This window comes from Camelus ferus, chromosome 4 (assembly GCF_009834535.1).
Source record: "Camelus ferus isolate YT-003-E chromosome 4, BCGSAC_Cfer_1.0, whole genome shotgun sequence".
Classification (NCBI taxonomy): domain Eukaryota; kingdom Metazoa; phylum Chordata; class Mammalia; order Artiodactyla; family Camelidae; genus Camelus; species Camelus ferus.
Genome location: NC_045699.1, coordinates 36,140,157 through 36,167,339, shown reverse-complemented (window position 1 = coordinate 36,167,339; position 27,183 = coordinate 36,140,157). Strand labels below are relative to the sequence as shown.

Here is a 27,183-nt window from a genome sequence, read left to right as displayed (position 1 = left end):
GTGTATTATGTACAATCTTTCTGGCTCCTTCTAGTTCAGTCATATTAATGAGCAAAGAAAGCCTTATGGGAATGGATTATTCTGTAGAATATTATGACAATGGTCATTCTGGTCAAAGGGGCACGTCCTTTTGTTAAATGCAAGGATTGTGTAAACTTAAGGATTTCATCTCCTTGGTAAAGCAGCTAAACTCAACTGTGTGCCTTAAATTAACTGTGTGCCTTAATTGTTTCACATACACAGGGATGACTTAGAATAAATGAACTACTTTTGGGTGACAGAAATGACTCCAGGGTTAGCTTGAAGAAATTTGCATTTATAATTGAGTATATTTCAAACTGCTAATCTATAATGTAAAAATGAATCTTTAAGACAATCCTGTGGAGTTATATCTGTATTGAAAACAGCAGTACAGAAATATGAGCTTTGCAGCAAAACCTGTATATTCACATGTATACATTAAAGGCTATTAAAATTTTGAAAAGGGAAGAAACACCTAGCATTGTTTTACAGGATGAAGTAAAAAATTGGTTGAAGGGAGTATCTCTTAAAGATAACCAAAAAAACAGGTATCACTAGGTAAGGATGGAATTCACATCCATGATTTTTCTTAAAAACATAAAACATAAAATTCTTATTTGACAGGATAGAGACCTGGACATTTAATCATTTCAGGCTTCTATTCATTTATTTTTCATCAAATATTTGTTGAGCCCATATGGGATTTGTGTCGAGAGTTTCTTACTGGAAGGTGAGATTTTGGGTAAAGATGACCGAGAATTTGATGTGCAGTCTTACTCCAGGATCATCTTCTGATCTATGTTACATTACAAATGAACAGCCAGAGCAGAGATTCCTTTCAGCTATTTTCAGAAGTCATGGGTTTAAGATCAAAGCAAATTGCAAATAGTCCATGAAAAATATAAGGTGAGGTTGCCAGAAATCCTTACTGGGGCTCATGTGAGAAAAGGAGAAAGCAGGTCACTCTCTTTTCCATCTCATATATGTTCTTCTTCCTTTTCATTGTGTGAGTTCTTTCTTTTTCTCTCTAGAAAAACTGTTCTGGTAAAGCTCATGTTTTGGCAAGGACTTTGCTCCCAAAGTAGATCAAACCCCTTCTTGTACCTTTCCACTGCCTTTTTACAAAGCTCCCTTCACCTGTTTTGACACCACAGTGCTGCTACCTCCTTACCCCTCTTCTTCCATCCCCAATTCCAAATTCCATTGCATCCTGGGAGGGTTCACTCTGCCCTCAGCTTACAGGGCTATGGTATGGAGCCTTCTTCACAGCCTTCTAGCTCTGCTTTGTGCCCAAAAGAGTAGTGCCAAACACATTGTTCAGAGTAGTTTTTTTTATTAAGACCCATCTGGAAAATTTTATCACGGAACAATGCTAAATATTGCATTCATTTTGGTGTGTAGGTATATATGCTTTCCACAATTTGCCTCTCTGTGCTCCTAAAGGACTTTGTTACAACTAATATGGAACTTATTACATATATTATATTTTAGTTCACTCTGTATTTCCCATTAGACTATGAATTCTTTGAGAACAGTCTTTATTGTACACCTGGCATATACTGGGCAATAAATAAATGTTGGCTAAATTTGAATCAATACCTTTGGACTGTATATTTGAGTTGTACAACAACCTGTTTAATTAAACAGTGTGAAGTCCTTCACATTAGGCTGGTTTTTAATTAAATTGTAAATTAAAAAATTAGGAATATTTCATTTCAATTTTTATATCTCATTGAGTGTCAGAAATGTTCTGGTTAAGGTAAATTACACTGAAATTGAACAGGCAGGACCCAGACTGAGACAGCATCCTGATTCATGCATGTGGTGGTTTTTTCTCTTTGGCAAAAACTTGCCTTGGGACAGGAAGTGTATTGGAGTTGTTTGAAAGAAGTCAGTGAGCTCTACATGCTGGTGGATAGTTGTTTAATAGGTATGACTCATCTATTGATCAGGTTTGAAGGTAAACAGAAAAAACACCGTATTGCTAAAAGGCTGTGCTGTCCTGGTCACATGGAAGGAAGGGAGGCTTGTTTGGTTCTAATTCTGCATAACTTTTTAAAGTAGGTAATGATGGGAAAGTTATTTTGAAAGTAAATTTTGGTGTCAGCCAATTATTTCTGTCTTTGGTCCCATCTTACAAGCAAAATTAAAATTTGTTTCTTTTTTTTTAAAGCCTAAGATGCTGCTCTGAGGGTGCTGGATTAGTGCACAATTTTATAGAGTTGATTCTGAACTTGAAGCAATGAATAATTAGTATTAAAAAGATTAAACTTGTTTGTGAAGTGCTTAGTTTATGTGAAGGTGTTTCACAGAGTGGTTTTATAAAGAAGGCTTTTACTGATTTTGCCCTTTTTTTTTTTCTGATTTTGCCATTTTAATTATAGGATGCTGGAATATGGTATTTATTTCACAAGGAACCCACAGGGGAATCCAGTGGATTACAGCTCTTAGCGAAACCAGAACTCACTCCATTGGGAATATTTTATAACAATAGGGTCCATTCAAATTTTAAGGTAGGTTCCTAAGTTTTTAACAATCAGTACATATGATTTACAGTGTAAAGGATAGACTACTGTGATTACAACTGAGAAATACCAGTTTTAGGTAGAATGTGTCATCAGAGAAAATAATTCGTGAATGAAAAAGCAGCTTCCTAACACTGCCATGTTCAGAGTGTATAGACAGATTTCTGCTTATACACACAGAGGAATATATGCTAGTGCACACGTGCATATGCAATCTGAATAATTGTAGTATTGGACTTGACCTGTGAGTCCTCATCCTCTTCCTTCCTTCCCCTTACCTTCTTAGAAGTCTTTAATATCATCATTACATGTTTCTAAGAACGTACGCATTAGATAATATGCTTCTAGGGGTTAAAAAGCATATTTTCTCTCTTCTCTCAGTGCTGATAGGATGTCCTTTGGACATTTAATACTAATTATGTAAATGGTGAAATCTAGTTTAAGAATATTTGACCTAATTTAAAATGATACAGGTCAAGTAAACTAAAGGCCATTTAGGAACTCTAATTTCCATGACATTTGGCATTCATTCCTACCTCCCTGGTGATAAATACATCTGGTTCATTTTATGCTTATAAGGCATCTTGATATTTTCATTATACGATAGATTCAGTGCCCAGATTCTTTGATCCACATCAAAATTCAATTAATACTTTCCATTTACGATATTCAGAGGATCCTTTAAAAACCTAAGTGTCATATAATTTGAAGAACTTAGAATCATTTGATGAAGACTTGAGGGAGGGAAAAACTTTATACAGAATTATGGTTTTTGTGAGCTGAATAGTTGATTATGGCTAATAATGATTGAAAGCAACACTTTAAAATGGAAATTCTTAAAATTTTCTAATTATAAGTGGTATTACAAAAAACACCTTATTCTAATCAATTTTTTAAATGTCATATACCATGAGGACATGTAGTAATCTACTCTATTAATTTTTAAAATATTAGATCTAAGCAATGAGTGGATGATTATGTTTAAATTAAATCCAGAACAATATCTGTCTGACTGCCTGCTGAGTACCATTTAGATGTCTCAGGGACACATAAATAAAATGTGTTCAACAGGAAAATCCTTATCTTCATCCACAGACTCATTTCTGTATCTCTGTTTCAGTGAATGAAGCCTCTAGCCACCTAATTGCCCAAATTAGAAATACATGAACCTTTATTGCTCGCCCTTAGACATTTTGTTAATTACTAAATGGTATCAGTTCTACCTAGTAAAGAGTTCCCACTCTATTTTTCCTGTTACTACTGCCACAAGTCTAGGTCATCTTTATTTCTCTTCTGGATTACTGTAGTCATCTCCTATTTTTCCTCTTAGCTCTTCTTTTGTCCCTTTCTAATCCATCATCCATCGTGTAGTTACAGTATTCTTTCTTAAAATGCACTTGACTACATTGCTATTATTCAAAGTCCCTTTGTCTTGACTCTTCAGTGTATCAGCTGTGCATCATCTGGCATTTGCTTCTCTTTGTTCTTCTTTCTTAACTTTCCTCCCTCCTTACATTTCCTATATGGGATGTTTTTTCCCTCAGATGTGCCATGCTTTCTTTCATCTCTAGACTTTTTGTTCAAATGATTCCCTTGAGTACTTTCCTCTGGGTTCTTCAGCTGTTTCCCACCTACTCCCTGACCTTCATCCCTGACCTGTTCTTTCGTGTGGTTAATTCCTCCCCATCCTTCAAATTTCAGCTTTAGAACATCACTTCTTTTAGGAGACATTCCTTGAATTCTCTCTCTCCCACCTTCACAAAAAGTCTCATCTTGGTGTCTTTCTTATGTGCTGCCAAAGCATCATCTCCTGCCTTTGATGTATATTTGTCCTATTGGATTATAATTGTTTATTTGAGTGCATGTCTTCCTGATGGTTTATGTGTCAGTAACAGCAAAGACCATGGTTTTCTGGTTGATATATAATGCTTAGTGCGTACTTTAAGGTGGGCACTAAATAAATGTTTAATGAATGACCAAATAAATAAAATTATAAAAATATACAGTAAAGTAGATGTTTTTGCAATACCTTTGTTTTGCTGTTTATACCTCCTCCCTCCTCTTTTGGTAGATGTGATGACCTGAAACTGATTTTCATGAATCATTATATATGTATATAACTTGGGATTCATATTCATTTCAGTCCATTATTATATTTTCCAGGCTGGCTTATTTATTGACAAAGGTGTCAAAACAACCAATGCTAGTGCTGCTGACCCAAGAGAGTACCTCTGTTTGGATAACAGTGCAAGGTAGAACCAGTCCTTTTAAATCATACTCAAACCATATCTTGCCAAAGGAAAATTTTCTGAGTTAAGCCATTGTGCTCTTTTCTCCAGTAACACATTTAAAATGAAGCTTTCAAAGTTTGTAGGAGAGTTTTGTAAAAACATTTATTTTGCTGTTCTAGGTCCTGTGGCTGGGCTATTTTATCTTTTTGAGATGCCAAAGAAACTGCTGCTTTTTCTCTTTTTGACAGTTGTAAATTGATGTTACAATTGTAGAAAGAGAAAGAAAAAGAAGAGAGATATGTTGAAAAAGGGTCCAAATTTGGCCTAAAGTAGAATATGATTCACTGAAAAACAAGTTGAGCTAAGATGTTTTAATATAATCTCTGAAAACCAAGGCATATGTAATTTATTGTTAGTGGTCAAAATGGAATGTTGCATTAAATCTATTTCAAAGGGAAAAGTCTCAAACTTGATGACCAAGCTAGTTCTGGGTCGGTTGTTTGTAGTCTCAGATTCACATCATAGCTGGGCTCTATGTTACTCTCCTTTATAACCACAAATGTGGTTGGGATATGGATCAGCATTTTAACAGAGGTTTTTTGTTTTTTGTTTTCTGTTTTTTGTTTTTGTTTTTAAACATGCTATAAATGAGCCAAAATAAATAAAATGTCTCCAGTGGAAACAAAATTTTCTGGGAAAGATGGCAGCTTAAGGTCATATTCAGTAGAAACCGTGTGCGTGTAATTTCCTATACTTCAAGTTGATTGACCAACTAAAGGATTTGAAAAGGTGCTAGATTTAATAGGTTCCGTTGGCAGTCATTTAAGAAAAGAATGCCAAGCGCTGTTGTTCACAAGGGAATCAAGTAAGAGCCACACTGTAGGTCGGTGAAGCAGGATCCTTGAGACAGAGTAATAAGACGTGAGGTCAGGAGAAAACTGAGGAAATAAGTTAGTAAAATTGCTCATCATTAAAGGTCAAGTTGAGCCTGAAATATTTTAAAGCAATGATTGGAGAGCATTTGAGAAATGGAGAAATTGTGGGCATTGGTTAAATAAAACACAAGGCTCTGGACACCTAATAGCTGACATGGAAAAAGAGGAGATAAATTTAAAATGAAAAAGGAGCATATAGGTAACAACAAATTATGAACCAAGAAGAGAATATTAACTAACAAAACAAAGAAATCTTTGCTAGGAGATTGCTGCTGCTTTTCAAAAGAGTTTAGTATAACTGGTAGAACTAGTAATGTGTGCTTTGCTAAGTTAGTACTAACAGAAAAATCTTTAAAACACAACACAATTGACTCTCTTACCTGCCGTAAAAAATTATGTGTGTGTATATGAATGGATGGATAAGAAAATACATTTCAGAATCTACTGATATTTTAATTATACTTGACAATAAAACAATTTATTCATAATGGCTTAAGTTCTTTACTGGGTGTGTGCATGAATTATGATAATGGTAATCTTTGCTCTGCTCTCCATTACTTTTCTTATTAGTTTATAAATGTATACACATTGGTAAGAAATTAGACTCCATTTGGAAGTTGTTAGTGAAAAGAACTGATTATAGAAGGAAAGTAACAAGACATTTGGCAGCTAGTAAAGATATTTAATTTTGTATAAACTAATGTATAAAATATGCCCACATGCATTCATACAGTCCAGACATGAGTGAAAATGATAAAACTCAAACACAAATGAGTAATGAGCCAGCCCATGAATTAAACATCAGGTTCATGGGACCCAGAAGATATTTAGTCTTTTCATCAAAGGGGAAGTTGACTCAATAGTTAATCAGATGAGCCTTTGTGTCTTCAAGATGTGAAATTACAGGAATCCAAAGATAGGATATTTTAGCCCCAGAAAGCTCTCAATTTAAGATTGGGAGATTTCATCTGAAAGTAAAAGAACATGAGAACTAACTTGTACATTTAAAGCAGAGGACAATTAAGGGAGGATTGGAAAGTGTGCTGAAAACTCATAAATGAAGATGATGGAAAATTAGGACAATTAACTGCATTTTCTACATACCATGTGGAAAAGAGGATGAAAATAAAAGGTATCCACGCAAGTGGTCAACGATTGACTTATATGGATAGGAATTTCAGTAAAAGTGAGATGGCTACAGCAAATATCAGATGTTGCTGTATTGTACTTTTTTTTTTTGGCTTTCTTTTAGAACATTGTGTAGTTTCCTTTCCAGAACTTTTCCATCTGCTTGATATTATGTAACGACTGCAAAGCTGTTTGGCAGCAACTACAATGCCAGAAGAGTGGGTGATGGCTCAGAGTCAGACTTTTTACCTCTTGGGTCAGAGCTATTTAGTGTAAGGGGTCACACTCACAGTCTAAGGGTGGATGTAATGCTTTCCAGGTTGGTCTCCTTACAGTCCATTCTCTATAATCCTTTCACCAAGTAGCGGTGAGATCTGGTTCTATCACTTCCCTGATTTCATGTTTCTGATGACTTTGTATTACACTTAGTTATTTACCCACCTACTTTACTGAGGTATGACTGAAATGTAAGAAGCTGTGTATGTGTGATGTATAGAACACGGTAAGTTTGGAGATTAAGTACACACCCATGAAACCATCAAGACCATAGGCATATCCATCACCTTCCAAAGTTTCCTTCTACCTCCTTTATGGTCATCATTTTAAAAAACTGTTTTTTAATTTAATTTTATTTGCAGTAAGAACACTTACCATAAGATCTACTCTCTTAGCAAGTTTTAAGTACCCAATACAGTATTTTTAGGTATAGGTACTATGCTGTAGAGGAGATCTCTAGAATTTATTTATCATATATATAACTAAAGCTTTGGTACCCTTTGACTATCACCTCCCCATTTCCTCCTCCCTCCAGCCCCTGCAACCACCATTCTTCTTTTCCCATTGCATTTAGGATAAAGACCCGCATCCTCACCTAGCACATGCCCTCCTCTCTGTCCTCTTCCTCTTGCTTCTTACCAGCCAACCTGCTTTCTGTCCCTTGAACACACCGAGCTCACTTGTGCCTAAGCACCTTGCACTTGCTGTTTTCCATGTGTAGCTGCTTCTCGCATCGTACATACTTGGTGAGCATCTACTATGAGCCAGCAAATTTCATAGTAGCATTTGTACAAGTGATATTTCACGATCATATGACTGAAAATCTCAACCTGCTGAATTGGTTTTTGTAAAGCTGTCTATTCTCTGCCCCCTCACCCAGCTTTGTAAGATTAAGATGGAAATGATCTTTTTTTTTAAATTAGGTGGCCTTATAGAATTATTTGAGTTGTTATAGTTAAGAGTTTTTGACATCGATTTTTGTGGCCTTTCCATTAGGATCTTTGTTTTAGAAGGAAGTGAAAGAAAAAGTAAAGTTCAGTCTTTATAGTTAATAAGTCAATTAAATACAACCTATTTTTTTTTTAAAAGTGCTGATACTATTTTTTATTGAAGTATAGTTGATTTACAACATTATGTTAATTTTGGGTATACAACACAGTGATTTAATATTTTTATATTGTACTCCATTTAAAATTATTATAAAATAATGGCTATATTTCCCTGTGCTGAACAATATATCCTTGTTGCTTATTTATTTCATACATAGTAGTTTGTATCTCTTAATCCCACACCCCATCTTACCCCTCCCCCTTCCTCTCCTCACTAGTTTGTTCTCTATACCTGTGTGTCTCTTTCTATTTTGTTGTATTCATTTGTTTGTTCTGTTTTTTAGATTTTTAGATTCCACATATAAATGATAACATACAGTTTTTGTCTTTCTCTGTCAGTGAGATGTTCACTAACCATAATACCCCCTAGGTCCATCCAGTTGCAGATGGCTGAATTTCACTTTTTTTTTAATGGCTGAATAACATTCCATAAATATAGTCTATTTTAAATTTAGGTATTTTAAAGATATTGAACCCAGTTTTATCTCTATATCTAAAACATTTTACCAGCACACAACTCAAATAATACTCTGGTTCAGATATATGTATGTTGAAATATGTGATTAATTTGTTTAATAAGTTTATATTAATGTCATGTAGCTGAAGAATTTGTGAAAACATGCCATATTTCCTGATCTGAGGTCTTTGTTTATTTTTGAAATGGTTTCAGTGTTCAGAATGTTTTGCAGTGTCCATTCTGTAAGTTGATTTTTTAAAAAACTATGAAATATGAAAGCAGTTCTTTGGAAACTTATAATTTTTTTCAATATTTAAAATATAAGTAAGTTCTATCTTAAGATTTGTTTTTGTTTTGTTTTAGTCAAATTTAAGTCCTGCTTTTTGAAACTTAAGCTTACAATCGTAAATAGCTGATTTCCATTGCCTTTTCATTACTTTTAAAAAATGTCCTTTTTTCCCCCCAATCCCAAGGTTTCGGCCTCATCAGGATGCAGACCCTGAAAAACCACGTGTTGCTGCTTTAATTGACAGGCTTATTGCTTTTAAAAATAATGACCACGGAGCTTGGGTCAGAGGGGGAGACATCGTCGTTCAGAATTCAGCGTGGGTATTCTCTATGAAGTTATTATCTGATGACACTGATGTATTTATTTTTAAGGCTATTTTTAAAAACCCAGTAGACTGAAAGTACCATGGTGGTTTCTGGAATCATAGTATCATTACTAATAGACAGGACAGGCTCTGAGGAAGTATGCTAGTGTTAACTGACTGCAAATGTTTGGAATTGTCTCATTCTGCTGCTTTTATTGGAACTGAACTTGTCTGGTGACATGAGAGCTTTTTGATGAGATTGAACAGAAACTGGGAATTTAACTTTATGTAACAAACATGGTCTATGTCAGAAAGCTAAATAAAGATTTTGAAACTACCTAGATTTTTTTCCTTCTTCTTGGAAACTCAGAGTTTCCTGATGCTCTTCTTTCACCGCCATTCAAAACAAAAGTTTTGAATTCCACCTTAATAAGTCTGTTGACTTATGTCTTAACATGGACTTGAGGCAGTAAGCATCTCACTTCTTTTCCATTTGTATAATTTTAGGAGAAGTCTGATATATCTTGAGCTAATATTTGATGTTTAAGAGTACAGAAAAACATTGTTTTTTCCTGGCTGGCACTGACATTAGCTTCTTGGCATTTTTACCATCATCTCTGACTTTTCTTGTGCAAAAAAATGGATATTGTATAAAATCTATAGAAATGGCTTGGGTATTAATGTTGAAAAGTTTTGAAGAAGATACCATGATCTAATTGTTGTTAAAAATAGCTGTTCCTTGGTTTTTGTCGGGGATTGGTTCCAGGACCCACCATGGGTACCAAAATCCTGATGCTCAAGTTCCTTATGTAAAATGATGTATTATTTGCATGTAACCTACACACTTCCTCCTGTGTACTTTAAATCATCTCTATATTACTTATAGTACGTAAGACAATGTAAATACTATACAAATAGTTGTAAATACAGTGTAAATGCTGTGTATATAGTTGAGAGCACTGGAAAAATTTAAGTTTGGCTTTTTGGAACTTTCTGGAATTTTTTTCTGAATATTTTTGATCTGCAGTTGGTTGAATCTGTAGATGCCAAGCCCACAGATATGGGGGCCAGCTATAATGATAAAAATTATAATTACAGCTAATACCTTATATGCTGCTTACTCCATGACAGCGTTCTAAATGGTTGAAACTAATTAGTATTTTAATGCTTTCAAGTATTCTATGAGAAAGCTTATATTATTATTTCAATTTATAGGTAAGAAAATTAAGGGACAGACAGGTTGAGTAACTTGCCCAAGTTCACACAGCCAGTAATTGGCAAAGCCACGGTTCAAATCAGGTGCCTTTACTGAGGAGCCTTGTGCTTTTTAGTTATTAGAAAGTGAAACTTGTTTTGTGGCCTTGGAGAGTAACATTGGCAATTCCTGGATTTTATGACAATTAAATATTGAGAGAATTACCTCTTATTACATGATGTGATAAATTGTTTCCTAATTATCTTTTTCTCTTACAGATTTGCAGATAATGGAATAGGACTGACCTTTGCCAGGTTTGTAATTACTTTAAAAATACTTACCTGATTTTTTTCAAACTGTAAGGTAAAAAACCCTTGTTTTTTTTGTTTGTTTGTTTTTTTTTGTTTGTGTTTTTGATAACCCATGGGAACGTTGTATCATTTATTAGCATTAAAAAAATGAGCTCTCACTTCCTGGTGCCACTAGAGGGCCAAAAATACATTTTTACTGAATTCATACCGAAGTAGTAGGTTAATCTACCTGAAATTACATAGAAGGGTAGGTTCATTATATTTTTTGCTTAGGAGAAAACACTTGAGCTTTAGATTAAAGATCTTAAAAAGTAGGCGAATAAAGAGGAAGGAAGTAAAACCTGGGAGCAGATTAAATATTTTCTTTCTTAGAAGCTGTTCTGATTTCACAATGTTCTTTAAGAACTGAGCTTTTTATATAGTATCTTTATCTCCAGATAATAATAAGAAGTATGTTCATAATTTGGAAGCACTTTTTGATGACTTGCTAATATGTATTAGAAAAAGCTACCCGCTACTTTGAAAATTTTAAACTTTTTAAAGTTATAGCTTGCCTTCATTTGAGGGTCAATTTTAATTTCCTAGAGATGAGTGGTTAATGATTATTCTCATTTTAACAGTGATGGAAGCTTCCCAAGTGATGAGGGTTCCAGCCAAGAGGTATCTGAATCTCTCTTTGTTGGGGAGAGCAGGAATTACGGCTTTCCAGGTGGTCAAAATAAGTATGTAGGCACTGGAGGAATAGACCAGAAGCCTCGGACGTTACCCAGGAACAGGTAAGTGTTGCTTCATCAGAGGAGTGTTAGATTTAACAACAGATGAAAGCCTAACCCTTACAGAAGGTTCTGTGATGACCCTTCATGGGTTGGTTCCCACCGTGACACTTTCCCCACCTTATTATTATTAAAGTGGTTATTATTACTGTTACTATTGTGTATATTCGCTGGAATTCTGGAGCATTAGGTATTAAATACTTTATAGATTTCATTATCAATTTTATAATGAAGGAACCTATCTTGTTTCTTTGTTTTTCTGTTTTTCTTTCCTTGTATAAGACCTTATATAAGCTGGTTATCTTTTTTTTTTTTTTTTTCTTTCTTGAGCCATAGAAAGTTGCCAAACCATAAACTGTGGACATTGGTTTGGTTTTCCCTCAATATGTGATGTTAGTTTTCAGAAATAGCCACTGGAAAAAGGAAATTGCCTATTGAAAAAAGTCCTAGAAAATGAGTTGATAGATGCCAAAGCTGACTCAAAACCTAACCACAGCTGTATAATTATGATGTTTCAGAAGTTGAAGGGGTACTGGGGTAGACTTTTGGCATGTTTTCTGTCAAAATAATCACAGACTCATTATAATAGTACTTAGCACTGGAAAGATTCTTCAGAGCTTTTAGGGAACTATTACCTAATCTATACCTCAGTTTTGAGACACAGTTTGGAGTTGTTCTCATTTTACTTGTAAGAAAACCAGGTAGAGAAGAACTAGTGTTCTAAAAGCCTTACATCAGAGCTGATGTCAGAGTTCATCAAGCATCAGTTTCCTTAAAGCTCTACACTGTGTCTGGATATTGGGCTAGGACAGGTCACGGGGGGTGGTCAAAAAGACTGCTGGCTTTGGGGGACAGATGGTGAGGGTTGGCAGAAGGGCTTAACTAGCTTCTCTCAAAGGGCGACCAATGCTTTGCTCCTCTCCCCTGTGCTTGTTGTTGGGAAATATTGAACATCATTACTGTGTGCTACACTATGTGTAGAACTCCTGTTAGTCAGTTCCTAGGAAAATAACTTCTTAGACTTTCAATAGCTAACATTTATTAAATGCTTTTGATGTATTGGGCCCAGTTCTAAATACTTTACTATTTTTTTTTCTAAATACTTTACTGTTTAGTTAATCCTTGCAAAGCCCAGTGAGGTAGGTACTGTCATCATCCTGCTTTCTAAATGAGTAACTTACTAAAAGTAGCAAAGATGGGACTCAAACCCTGTTAGTTTGGCTTCAGTGCTCTGCTGTTTACAATTAGGCTATAGCTGCCTCTTCCAATATGTAGATTAAGGAAACAAAGTTGTATTAGTTGGGATATGGATTGCAGCATGATGGTGGCCAATTGAATACCATTGTTTTTATTTTACACTTGCCTCCAGATTTATTTCAAAATGCTTATTGCTTTTTTGCTAAGGAGGATTTTCCAAAATGAAGATTCCTCATTGGTTAATGGATTCAGTTTTTATTCTACTGTATCTTTACAACCTTCTATGGGAGAGGACCATTTGGGGATATATCCTTAGAAATATGTCGAGCCATAGATTTTTAACCGGGTTGTTTGATTTTATTGTCAACATACATGCTTTTATTGTACAACACTGCCAAGTTGTAAACTGATTAGTTGCTGTAGAAATCCTCTACAGTGTCATTAAAGAACTTTATAAGGGAGAAATCTTAAGAGATCCAGAGTGTTACAAGTTTTGTACATTAATTATAGTTAATGATAAAGGAGGAAAATGAATAAAATGGATTTCTCATCCTAGCCATCTACTTTGACATAGTAAGTCTTGAGGATTTACACTTTTATACTTTTAAGTATATCATTTCTCCTTATTACTATCATTCAGTGGCACAGAGAGAGTCTTTTGTTCTCATGCTAGAGATTTTGAAACCAAAACTATAGTATGTTACCAAATGAAAGATCTTAACTGGGTTGATTCAAGGAAGCAAAAGTCACCTCTTCACAGAGGCCTCCATTCTGTTCAAAATGACATCTCTTTCCTACCTGGTCCATTGTATTACTATGTCTTTAACTTCTCCAAGCACTTATTATCTGAAATGGTTCATTGTTTTCCTGTTTGCCTTTCTCACTGCAGTATGTATTTCATTTGATTGGCGATCTTGCTTGGTTACCACTATATCCTAGAATTGTGTGTGTGGGATATTCAACAGTATTTATAAAACAACTGTGTAAGTGAAGTGCTGTTAAATTTATGGGCCCATATGCATTAAATAAAGTCTTATATTTCAACAGGACATTTCCAATTAGAGGCTTTCAGATTTATGATGGACCCATTCACCTCACCAGGTGCACTTTCAAAAAATTTGTGCCAACTCCAGATAGGTATACCAGTGCTGTTGGCTTCCTCATGAAAAATTCCTGGCAGATAACCCCCAGGAACAACATCTCCCTCGTGAAGTTTGGTCCACATGTAAGTATGTTCACATGGTTCCCACACAGTGACTATGGTGGAAAGAGGAGGGATGACACATTTCTAAAGACGGAAACACAAACAAAGGATTTGTACTGAGTTTTTATGACTGGGAGGTGAAATCTATGCAAGAGAAAACTAATTCCGCATACTCTGTCCCACTGAGTTCAAGGTGAGAACTGAAGTCCCATGGGACCTGGTGTATTTTTGATATTCCAGTGATATCTTCAAAGGGAAAATGGCTTAAAGTGATGACAGAGGGATGGGAAGTGAGAAATTTTGTAGGAATCAGGACATATAATTTTGGGAAATTCTGTATAACAATCCATGAAGAGATTTGGGTTCTACCTGGTATTTTACTTGTCTGGGGCCTATTCTTCTGGGAACTAGAGGATAAAAAATTGCTAAAGAAGAATACTGAGGTGGTACGAAACAAACTGGGTTATTTCTGATATAAACTGTTGGAAGGTTTTTATGAAGATTGCGAAGACGACTTAGAAATAATTGTTTACAATGCAGTAGCCCACAGAAACAGTTTTCTTAGTAGTTTCCTCATTACTACCCCTTTACCATTAGTGCACAGGACAATCTGGTTATATACCCCCAGCCTCCCTGCATCTTGCCACTTCTAGGATGACAGTAGCATAGAGATTACGTCTCAGACGGTCTTGCTTTCTGCTCCCACAGGCAGTCAGGACTGGAAAGTGGCTGATAGGTCTCTCATCCATGACCACAGGCAAACTCTGTGGTTGCCCAGTTTAAAACAGAACTTGGGATAATTTACCAGTCTCTATCTAGTTTTCTTGAGTAGCTGAGGCATGGAACAGGCGTGCAGGTGCTCCAGAGAAAGAGGAAGAGCTACACGAGTGGCTAGGGCCCCACATAAACAAATAGGGCTTGTCTTGGATTACCTCTTCGGTATAGAGGTTGGCTGTTCGCTTACTGCCCTCCCCACGCATAAAGTTTAGTGACCACTGACGTGGTACTACTGAAAAAACAGTTTTTAGATGTTGCATTTCTTGCAAAGCTCTAGAGTTCTAACAGTCTAAGAGAATCCATGCTAGTCACGCAAGTCTAGTGTTTCATCAGCCTGGAATTCTGTAAGGTGGCAATGTCTGGAACCATTCTTAGAGGGAATGGTCTGCCAAATTTGTTCGGCCTAAAAAGGTGGACTATATACCCTAGACTTTTCTTAGATTTAATCATAGGAGGTATAAGGAAAAACAGAAGAGCCTAGAACAAAGAACTCAGAACCACTTGTCCCACACATCGCTGATTTTCCATTGAGTTGCTTATTTAGATGTTCACTTGATTGTAAAACTTCCCAGGACAGTGAGTACATTTTAGAGATGTACCTGCATGGCTTGAATAACATTAGTAATTTACAAAAGAAGCAGCTAATAGACGATGAAGCATGTCACCTGCAGATTGCTTTGCAGCTGTGTACTATGTGTTCGATAAAGGCATTGAACTAATGTTACCTGACATGAAAATTACTGAGCTGGGCTTGGTCTGTGTTGAGGAGAGAGAAAATAACACAGACTTTTCAACAGCTTCTAGTGAGTTCAGTGGTCTCCCAGCCATACCAATGCAGCACTTAGACTGTGTTCCAGTTTGGAACTGTACTTTTTTGGTGGGAGACATAATCAGCAAGTAACTAAAGCATTTGATGTGAAATAAAATGATTAGTTCAGGAGATAGAACTTTTAATAGATCTTTATATAACTGAGGTATATAATTTGCATAGAGGGAAATGCAGAGATCTTAAGTGTAAAGTTTGTAAGTTTTAACAGGTATGTGTGACTACATAGTTCCTCTTCTCACAACTGTTCTAGTTTCTCTTACCAGTTTTGTCTGGGAAACAAATAATAGTTTTTAAGTTGAAAAGGGAAGACACCAAAGATGAAGTTGAACATTTGATGTTTGAACTTTACAAGGCTTTGGGAATTTTTTTCCCCATGCATGTCATAATTAATCAAAAACTTTGGTTGATAAGTATGAACGGTGACTCAGAACTGCTTTAATGTTAAAGAAATTGTGATGGCTATGAAGTTGGGTCCTTGCAGGGGATGCTGGCTAAAATGGCAGGAGTCCTCATTGTGTGATGTCCTTGTTTTTCACTGCTGTCAGGTCTTCCTCAATGTCTTCTTTGGAAAGCCTGGCCCCTGGTTTGAAGATTGTGAGCTGGATGGTGACAAGAACTCCATATTCCACGACATTGATGGCTCTGTGACAGGATACAAGGATGCTTATGTGGGAAGAATTGACAACTACCTGATCCGCCACCCAAGCTGTGTAAATGTTACCAAGTGGAATGCAGTGGTGTGCAGTGGGAACTATGCCCAGGTAGACAGAACACTTTGTGATGCCTGATTCCCTTCCAGCTCCGGACAGCACTGCTTCTGGGAGGAGTACTCTTCCATTTCTTCCAGATGATTGATACTTTACACAGCATGATTTTTTTTTAAGGAAAAAAATGAAAGAAGGGTAAAATTTTTAGGAATCATAGACTCATAGAATAGTATTTAAAGTTCCCATACTCCAAGTCATTTTAAAGGGGAAAAGTGAGCCAAAGAGAAGATGATTTGCCCTTGGTGAAATGTGGCTGGGATATAGTTGGGGTGAGAACCCATATTTCCTGAAACTTAGGACAGATTTTCTTGCCATGTTACAGCAGTACCTCCTGAGAGGGCACCTCATTCTTTGCTTTCAGGATTATTATCTCTATTTTATCTCTAAATGAGGAAATCTGACTTGTGAGGCAGAATATCAATAGGTCACATGGAAAGTGAGATGTTCTCAGAAACAGAGCTGGGAATTGGAAATGAGTGGGCAAAGAAGGAATCCAAGGAAATTCTTCAAATTATGGTATGGTATAATATCTGTGAAAATATGAAGGGGATGATATAGACTGGGAAGTACTTCTTTGAAAACATTAAGCTAGTGTACACTTATTAACTGGATGCCCAGTATAAGAAGATGGACTAATTTGGGAGGTAGTATGTTAAGAGCACAGACACTCAAGCCAGACTTCATGGGTTTGAATCCTGGCTTTGTTATTTCCTTAAATATGAGCTGGGTAAGTTAATTAACTACTCTGTGCCTGTGAGCAATGAGGGTAATATTAGATCCTCTCATAAGTGGCTGTTGTGAAGATAGAATACATGAGTATTTGTAAAATGTTTCACCCATGACCTGGCACAAGTGAAGTGCTTGCCGCCATTAGTATTATTTGAGGAGCAAGGCTCTGAGTTGCAAAGATGATTTTAATAGTGATATTTGGATGGCTGGAAGATTGCAGAACAGAGGTACCAGTTGCCCAGAATTTTGAAGAGAACTGAATTTTATTTCTGTATTTTAGACGATTAAATGGTAGTATTTAATAATAGATGTCAAAGGAGCTAAAAGAATAAAGGAAAAGGATAATTGGAATATGGAGAGGAGAATTAGGGAAGAGCAAAGTATCTTCCCAGGGGTGTTGGGCTCTGACAGTCTCAAAGGCAGGAAGGAAGCCTCCCTTGATGTGCGGCTAAGTGCTCTTATTTGCAGGGTATGTTCTTCCTGGGGGAGGACCAGTTCTGTGATGTAGCCCCTTTGCTGAGCTTTGGCTACTTTGCCTGCTAAGGGTGCATTCAGGGCTCTTGCTTTTCAACTTCTTGAGCCCCCTGAGCTGTATGTGAATTTCTACCATCTAAGCCTTCTATAGTGGGAGCTTCTTGGAGCAGAATTCTTTATTATTCTTCAGACTTTGAATCATGACTGTTAAAGAATGCTGTAGTTCTTAAATTAAAAAAAAAAAAAACCCTTTAAAAAGAGTCACATCTGTAGACAAGACAAAGGTCTTAAGAGGGATAAAGATTAGAGAGATTTTTCTGGTTTATTTTAATGGAGTATTCTTTGTTGTGGGATTTCTCATTCCCATGGGGGCGGGGGGAGTCATACTTGCCTAAGTTCTGGGAAGGACAAGAAAAGGATGGAGAATTAATTACAGTAAAATAAAGAAGAAAAGAAAGTGGTTGAAAATGTGATTTCTTTTTCCATTCATTTTATTCTTAACCAGAGTTGCCCTGTAAAATTAATTTGACCCATTAATACTTAAGAAGATATAGAAATCCTAGAATTAGAATAGAACAAAAATAAAAAGCTTTTAATTCTTTTGTAGCTACAGTTTTAGTTAAATTTCTAGCTGTGCTAGCCATGTATATTCAAAGGAACATGTATCAGTCTGTCTTAAAGTGGTATGTTCTCACTAATGAAAACTTTATATTTTGTTATAAACGTGTCTGTAAACTCTGTGGCATTCTAATGTATTTGAGAATGTGAACCTGATATTTCTATCTTACAAAGCAGAGTAGTAATTATATTTTTATTTGAAGGTGAAGAAAGAAATAAGTTGTCTAATACTTCTCAGAAGGCTCTGGGAATGGTAGGACAGAAGTTTTCTCCTGAGAATTTGGAATTTGGGCTGGGAGCCCAGGTCTGCAGCCATTTTTGTTCCTTGAATGATGTATAATACTATACATTTTTAGGCAACAGACAGAAGCAATTGGATCTCAGGATAGAACGATCATTATTTAGCTATTTGGAATGATATTTTAATGGAATGTCTGCTCTTTGCTGACCCAAGGGATAAAGGTGCTCAGGAAGAGCGGTGGAAACATAAGGAGAATGTGCCACTTCATATCCTTCTTGCATTTGGAGGAAGGCAGGATATATCTCTGTGTGTGTGCATGTATATATATACTTTGTATTATATGTAACCTTTAATTTTTGTAACCTATTATACAGTGAAATATAGGTTAAATATAAACAAATAATAAATATAATATATTAACATACATATTAAACATATATATTTAAGTGAAGATAATCAGTAGTCTCAAAACATATTTCCTGTCCCTTTATTTTAATCTTTAAGTGGTGTCAGAGAGAAGAGTCTTCTATTGAAGTAGTCAAACATGAGTGAGAGTTCAGATTTTCTGTCTCAATGGATTTATAATTGAGGAATTAATATGCACAAAACTGTAGAAGTGACAGAAAAAGAAAAAATAGAGAAGTAGTGTGGATTAAATGCAGTATTCTACAAATGTTTTTATACTTCTGGGGATTTCTGTTATAGGATACTGGTTTGTTTTAAGAAGTTGTTCTGAGGTCTGTTCTTTGGAGGGTGCATTTTGGGAAGATTTTGTTTTGGCACAACATGGGGTTCAGATGCCACTGGAATAAATTCAGGACATGCAAATTTGCCTCAGTTTAATATGTTTTTCCAGTTTTTGCAGAATGCTTTATAACTTTTTTTAAGGGGTGAAAAATGACTTCTTGGGCTGATGTAGGTCATGGAAAATTGAAAACCCAAAGCTCTAAGATATTTAAAATTTCCATCTCTTGTTTCAGGGGAAAGTCTTTCAGATTTGACTAGAGGGTATCAGATTTCACATTGATTTACTAATTTTTTATGTGTGTACTCAGATTGGGGGCTTTCTTTGACAAGCTGTGTAAACCACCAAGGTTTTATATTCTGATGAATCAGCTGGCCTGTTGTGAAAGAGATGATGAAGATCTTGGCTAGCAGAGTGCATGATCTGTTTTTACCATTTTTGTTTAAGCAGGCTTCGTTGTAAGTGGAGCTTAGGATGAAGTTGGCTACAACTCATTTAGTCTGGCACAGGTCGTAGAATCTCTCTTTTGAAAGTACAGATGCTTAACTTTGCGCTAGAAGTGTTTTCTTTAGCTACTTAAATTTTTATTCTCTTCCCTTTAATTCTTAATTATTTTTTTGAAGGTATATGTGCAGACATGGAGCACTCAGAATCTGACTATGACCATTGCACGAGATGAGTATCCTGCCTACCCTATGGTGCTCCGGGGAATTAACCAGAAGGCCACCTTTCCACAGTACCAGCCTGTCATCATGCTGGAGAAGGGCTACACCATCCACTGGAATGGGCCGGCCCCGAGGACTGCTTTCCTATACCTCATAAACTTCAATAAGTATGCTTCTAGTACCATTAGTTCAAATAGCTGAGCAAGTAGTACTTTTGTGGAGATTAATAATAACCTGTCTCCTCTGTAGCAAGTATACTATGGCAGCTTCATGTCCTTTGTTCCTCCTGTGGGGAGGCTATATATATTATGTTGATGGAATTAAGAGATTATACAAATTGAATCCCGTCCCTTTAAAAGCATGTCTTTTTTGCTACTGTGGTCGATGTATTGTGTGCAGAAAGCCGTTTACAATAGGTTTTAATACAGTCTGCTGAATACTTTAATTCCCCATAGCTGGGATGGGAAGAAATTTTATCTGGTGTTCCAACTGAGCGCTTGGTTACCTGGAAAATAAAAAGATTTTCAAGGCCAAGTTTAGACTTGACAAAAGAGAGTGGTATGATTTGATTAGTAATGTCAGCAGTGGGCAAGAGGTGGAAGAATTGTGGCATGAATGTCAGATATTTGCCACCCCTGCCTGAATATGGAAACATCTTTTCATCTCTTTTTGATTTCTCAGTTGTCTGCCCTAATAATATTACCTTCAATCAAGGACTCTGTTTTTATGTTAATTTGTTCAGGTGCTTACTGTGTGCCACTTGATATAAAGATGACTGAGAGAGGTGCTTGCCCTTCAGTAGCTCACAGTATACAGGTAGAGCAAAATTTAAGTGACTTGATAAACCAGTACTAATTTTTAGTGGACAAGGGATAAAAGCAATATATCTGCCTGATGGAGCTGGGCCAGTCTGCACTGAGGAAGTGATACTAAGTCATCTGTTTTGTTATAAAAGCAATAGATTTGGGAAAGGGTTAGTTCTGCTCAGGGACTGATGGATTGGGTATGATAGAAGCATAGGGTGTACATCAGGGGAAGGGACAGAAAATGAGACTAGAAACAAGAGCTGGGCGTATTTTGAAAGGCAGAGGCAAACCAGTCTAGATATGTATGATGGTTAACCCACGTGACTCCATGAGACTGCTCAGATACGTACTTGAAAGACTGGAATGGTTTGTTCACCTAAATGATCATAAAGCTTGGCTTATCAGAGCTCTCTTAAAACAGCCAGTTGAAATGAACAGAGATTGATGCAGAACGTGTAGGAATTCAGCTCCACATTGGTCACTTTCAAGGAAGCCTGAACATCATGGTGGATGCTCTTATTCTGAGATGTTAGGCCTCTGTCTGGCACATGCTCTAAACTGAACCATTACTGTTTTCCTATAGCATTTGCTGCTGCTTCTCTATGCCCTTGATGGAGAATCATAACCTACCTACTGAGTCAGCTAAGCCCAGGAATCCCAGGACTCATCCTTGATTCTTCCTCATCTCTCTGCCCCTTCATTAACCAAACCCTATTGGTTCTATCTCCTTAATGTTCAGATCTCTCCACTTCTTTATACCCTCACTGCTCGCAACTAGTTCAGGCCATTATCATTTCTTGCCTGGATCCCTGCAGCAGCCTCCTCCCCACACCCCACCCCACCCCAACTGTTAGTTCACATTGTGTCCAGGGTGAGTTTTCTAAAAGCCAACCTGATATTACCACACCCATCATTGAGCTGCATAGAAGTCAGTGAAAGAACAAATGATTGTCAGACAGGATAGAGGAGATATGTCCAGTGATCAGCAATCCAAAAAGTTGTATCTGGCAGGTTATGAATCTCAGGCAAGATATTGCAATCAAATGGTACACAGGGTTCTGTACATACCAGGCATAACTTCTGAATAAATACTGAGCAAGTAAAAACATTTTAAAGTGAAAAAAAAGGCTGAGCCCAGAAGTTTAAAAAAATCCACATGGGCTTGAAATTCAGTCAAACTTCACTCATTTAATTATCTACAAGTTTGTAGAAATTATATCATGGATAGAGGCAAGAGGAAAAGAGGGATACTTTTTTCCCCCAAAATTTAATACAATTATAGAGAGGTCATGCATTTTGTCATAGTGGCACTTTTGAAAATAACAATTTAAAAGTTATAAAAGCTGCACTTATTCACTAAATAAAAATAAGGAAAATACAGAAAAACATAAAGAAAATTGCAATAACCTATAATTTGTCTATTCAAGGTGAGGCATTTTGAACATTTATAGGGTTCTCTTCCCTCTCCACCTTCAGGTATTCTCTGAGCATGTAAATATACTGAAATTTATTTAACTACTCCATTCTCACATGAACATTTAGATTGTTTTTCTCTGCCTCTTTTCCCCTTTTGCTATTATAAATGATACTGCACAAAACATCTTTGCTTCTACATTTTTAGTCTGTATTTCTAATTCTGTAGTGGGATTCCTGGGTGAAATCTGTTTGAACCATTTTAAGGCCTGGTTACATATTGTTTGAAAATCCTTTAGCATGATTAAAAAGTTCTGGAAATGGACAGTGGTGATGGTTGTACAATTTTGTGAATGTACTTGATGCCACTAACCTGTAAAGCTAAAAATGGCTAAAATGGTAAATTTTATATGTTACTGCATTGTATTTATTACCACAGCTTAAAGAATGGCAAAGAAAGCAAGTGAAAAGGAAGGGGAAAATATTTTTAATGGTTTTCAAAAAGTATTAATTGTATATCTGAGGACATTAGGTAAGAAAAAACACTATGGTGTTTTGGTAATATGCATCAAAGACCTTAAAAATGCATATACCTTTATGTCTACCAGTTTTACCACTAGGAATTTATCCTAATGTAATTATAAAGATAAAAATATATTTATGAACAGAAAATTCTTTGGGGAGATTTTACCAGTGTACACTTCCACCATCAGGCTATTAGTGTTTCTTCTGTTATAGTACAACTGTACCCAACCACCTCTCTTGATTTTATTATCTGTTTGCAATACCTAAGAACATTTTATCCAACTTCTATTTACGTTCCTTTGAAACCAAGACTTTTTTGTAAGCCATATTATTGTTGTAAATATCTTGATGAGAAGAATTTAGGGAACATACAAAAGTAGATGATCCGTTAGTGTGTTAGGGTTCAGGACTTTAATTGTTAGTGGCTTAACACAGCAGAAATTTAAGGAGGAGACAATCATGGCTAAAATTTGCAGAAGCTGTAAAACTCAAAAGATCCTGGCTCACATGTGAATTCATGTTTTTATTGTCTCTCCTTTATAGGAATGACTGGATTCGAGTTGGCCTCTGCTATCCGTCAAACACAAGTTTTCAGGTTACCTTTGGCTTTTTACAGCGGCATAATGGCTCGTTATCCAAAATGGAAGAATATGAGCCTGTGCATTCGCTGGAAGAATTGCAAAGGAAGCCGTCTGAGAGGAAATTCTATTTTGACTCCAGCACGGGGTAATTCTGGGCAACCAGTGAATGAGAATTATTGCTTTTTTTCTTTAATGGTGAAATTACCAGTTCTTCAGTGTAACTAAGAATAGGCTGTGATGTGATGGCTATTTGGAAAAGCAGCTGATGTGGGTAATTCTCTGCTCATCACTATTAGAGGTTTAGAGGAGAACTAGAATGACTCGTAATTATAGTTGGCAGTAGGAATCGAGTGAAGATGTTTGCCGTATACCTATTAAGGCAATTTAGAGAGAGAAATTATCCTTGTCTATAAAGAACCAGTAGGCCCAATTGAAAATTAAAATAATTTTTTCCATAACAAACTGTTAAGATGATTATTTCCATATGATATAGTTCATATTTTAGTGAATGCTCATTTTTCTCTTCCTTTAAGGCTATCTCTCAGATTGACCTTGGGTTTTAAAAAAAATCACTGTGTAACCGTGGCATATTTGCTTTCAACTTTCTCTAGGCTGCATCTTTCCACTTTTTAATTCTAATCCTGTTCACCTGGGGTCCTGTTGGCTTTGTCTGCTTTTATCCAGTTACAGTCTCTCAGCCTTTGGGTTATGGTAGGCTCGATCTCCTGTACTCTTCCAGAAAGTAGCATGCTCCTTCAATATCCATTCCTTAAGCTGACATTTCTACTCTATGCCATTCATTGTCCAGGTACTATAACGATTTCCTAATGTAAATAAGATACATTTCTTCTGCAGATTCACAGTCCATTGGAGGATGTGAGCATGTAAAGCAATAACTAGAGGGTGAAAGTTTTAAATGTTACAAGTTGTATAGTGAGATATTTAGTATGCCCTTTGAGGTAACCCAGAAGTTTAGCCTTGCGGGGCCAGTGACATCCCGAGGGTCACACTGGGGCAAACTCTTGAGGAATGAGTTGGAGGAGATGGATAGGGTTCCAAGAACAGTATGGATAAATGCATGGAGGCATGAGGAACATGGCATGGCATGTTTGGGGTAAGACGAAAGTTTAGACTGGAGAGAAGGGTGGCAAGATTGACTGTAGGGGAAGGAGCTTGGGTTCAGTCAAGTGCTTTGTTAGCTTTTGAATAAGATGCAATTTATTTGCCCCCCAGGGCCCATCCAGCAGCCAGTGTGATCAGCTTAGATCTTTTCTTATCGTAATTGTCTCTGATTTTCAATTTCTAATTAGACTTAAACCACCTAGTTGGGCTTTTATTCTATAGATGACAGAACTTCCACATTCCCAGTTGATTTTCCACAAAAATAAATGGAACATCCAAATTTGTAAGGACAGTCTGGTGATCCCAAATTAATGATTAAATTTGTGAAAATATTGGAAGTATTTCTTAATCTGGTATTGCTAGAATCCTTCAGCCTTTGAGGTTCAAATTCTTCTAAATTCTATTCATTTTGATGATTTTAATTATATATCAAAGGGCATATGCCTAATCAGTTCCCTGTCATTCCTTTTGTATATATGTTAAAATTACTGGATGTTGGAACAATGGCTGATTTTTGTCTCATAATCACAACTTTGTGATGTTCGCTGACTATTAAAATGTGAACTCTTAATCTCTAGTAATCAATCACATTTTATCAAGTCTCTTTTAGAATCTTGACTTCCTTTGGTTTAAAAGGACTAGGTTTGCTGACAATGCTGGACTGCTGCCTGGAAGTTACTTTTCCATTCATCTTGGCAGTAGAGGAGAATTCAGAATGGTTGGGATTGTTCATTTCACTTGATTTTGGCCGAAGTACAGAGAGAAGGACCCCTGGCCCTTCTGCTCTTAGTAACATTGCAGGAATTGATTTGAGACCATATCTTAGCCTTAACCAAATAAGTCCCACAGTTGCTGTTTTTATTATTCCAGTTTTGTGCCTTAAACCAAAATGATTTATAAACCAAAATTAAAAAAAAAAAAAGAATAAACCACACTAATTTGCCAAATCCTATACTCAACACAAGTATAAAGTTTTCCAAGGAATTTTTGAGCCAAGCCAAATTCCATCCTCCCAAATTACCTTCTGAACTAATTCAAACCAGAAATCAACTTTGAAACTGTCCATAACAACTGAATTAGGTTATCAAAATATTTTCTAAAGTGGTATTGCCTTTGACTTAGAACCCTAGGAGGATAGAAAGGAGAGAGAAGCTAATTTATTAGTTTTGTAATTTATTTTTCTTTTAAAGAAAAGTTACTTTATTGGAGGGATATCCCTTTTGGCTATGAGTTAATTTGAGGAATTTTGTAAGTTTTTGAAAGTCTGTCTAACACCCAGTGGATTGGTTTGTTTTGTGCAGGTTGCTGTTTTTGTATCTCAAAGCCAAAAGCCACAGAGATGGTCACAGTTACTGTTCATCTCAGGGATGTGAAAGAGTCAAGATCCAGGCAGCAACAGACTCAAAAGACATCAGTAACTGCATGGCCAAAGCATATCCCCGGTATTACAGGAAGCCATCAGCACTCAAGCCAATGCCGTCCATGCTCAAGGGACTCTGTCAAGGCTGCGGGACCCGTCAGGTAAGCAAGGAAGAAAAGTAGGCTGTAGCCTGAGAGGAAAAGTCAAAAGGTTTCTTTGTAATAGATGTATTTGTCTTTGAAACATGGTGCTGACAATTTATAAATATTGCATGGTTTCTTCGGAATTTTGGCCCTTTCTAGAATGTGATGCTCATAAGAGGCAAAGCAGTCTAAATTTATAATAAAAATACCTTCCCCCCCCATGATACATCAGTTTACCCTAGATGATTGTGGATTTATTGGTTGTCATCTTTTCTTTCTCAGATATGATTCTGTTACAATATTGCAATTGGGTTTACATGTCAATGATGTTGAAAATATTTTGTTTTCTTGGCAGTGTGAAATTTCTCATCAGAAAAGGCACTCAGGAAAATTGTTTCCTTGAAGATGGAAAGCCACTCTTTGGGCAAATTTTTATGTATTTATTTATTTAGGGGGGAGTGAGGTCTAAGCATGTGCTCTACTATATGAGCTATACCTTCCCTCTGGAAAGCCATTCTTAATTTTGAAGCATGTACTATTATGTGTACCTGTAACTAGAAGTACAACTACTTTGGCTAGAAGTGAAGTGCTTCTTGTGACATATTCTTAATGAGGTGGTCTCCTTCTAGATCTTGAGAAAACATGGCAATGAAAGTAAACCCAAAGTATGAGCTCAAGTCAGGCATGGGGTTTCGGGAGGAAGACCAATTCCAAGTGAAAAAGAAATACAGAGTTAATATTGCCCTAATGAATATTTAACCTTTATACAAACAAATGTGGGTTAAGGGAAATGGTTCTCAAATTGTGGTCCCCAGACCAGCGGCATCAGCATCACCTGAGAACTTGTGAAAAATTCTAAATCTCAGGTCCCACCCCAGTGCTACTGCATCAGAAACCCCAGGGGTGGGGCCTAGCAGTGTGTGCTTGAACAAGTGCTGCAGGTGATCCCGATACACGTTCATGTTTGACTTTCATGGGCCTAGAAAAGTTTTTTAAAAGTCCTTATTGCTGCAGAAGTGCACACTGCCTATTAATAATGGAGAAAACCTCTAAATCTTTCTTTTCATTTCTTACCATTCTAAGTGATTTGAGAAAACAAAAGCTCTCCCATTGCACAAGTTCTTTGTTTCTAATTTTTCTTGTTTCTGTCCACTGGTGGCAGTAAGAGCAGAGAAAGGAAGAGGGATTTATGTTTCCTATTATGATATAAATATTTTTTCGATGGCAACTCACTGTCACAGTCTTGGTCTCTCATACCTTTGAACCACATCTATTCTCCAATTCAACTAAACCAACCAACCAACCAACCAACCAACCAACAAAGCAGGAACATGAAGAAGTTGTATGAATCCTTACCTGTCCCATGTAATGTTTTGTCTGTTAAAGTGAAATTTTCAGATAGTCTTTGTGGGGAAGTAAATTTTGCAGCCTAA

General features: G+C 36.4%; 1 protein-coding gene across 7 annotated transcripts in view; it reads left to right on the top strand.

Moving 5' to 3' along the window:
* Positions 1 to 27,183, top strand: part of CEMIP2 (cell migration inducing hyaluronidase 2) — a 79,891-nt gene that overhangs the window by 43,497 nt on the left and 9,211 nt on the right. For all 7 annotated transcript variants that reach the window (XM_014567787.2, XM_006194724.3, XM_032477825.1 and 4 more), the window contains 10 exons: positions 2,406 to 2,534; positions 4,710 to 4,798; positions 9,156 to 9,287; positions 10,749 to 10,784; positions 11,402 to 11,557; positions 13,799 to 13,976; positions 16,107 to 16,322; positions 19,759 to 19,967; positions 23,088 to 23,270; positions 25,549 to 25,768. In XM_014567787.2, coding sequence (XP_014423273.1) covers positions 2,406 to 2,534; positions 4,710 to 4,798; positions 9,156 to 9,287; positions 10,749 to 10,784; positions 11,402 to 11,557; positions 13,799 to 13,976; positions 16,107 to 16,322; positions 19,759 to 19,967; positions 23,088 to 23,270; positions 25,549 to 25,768 — 1,548 coding nt within the window. The remainder of the gene's footprint in view (positions 1 to 2,405; positions 2,535 to 4,709; positions 4,799 to 9,155; positions 9,288 to 10,748; positions 10,785 to 11,401; positions 11,558 to 13,798; positions 13,977 to 16,106; positions 16,323 to 19,758; positions 19,968 to 23,087; positions 23,271 to 25,548; positions 25,769 to 27,183) is intronic.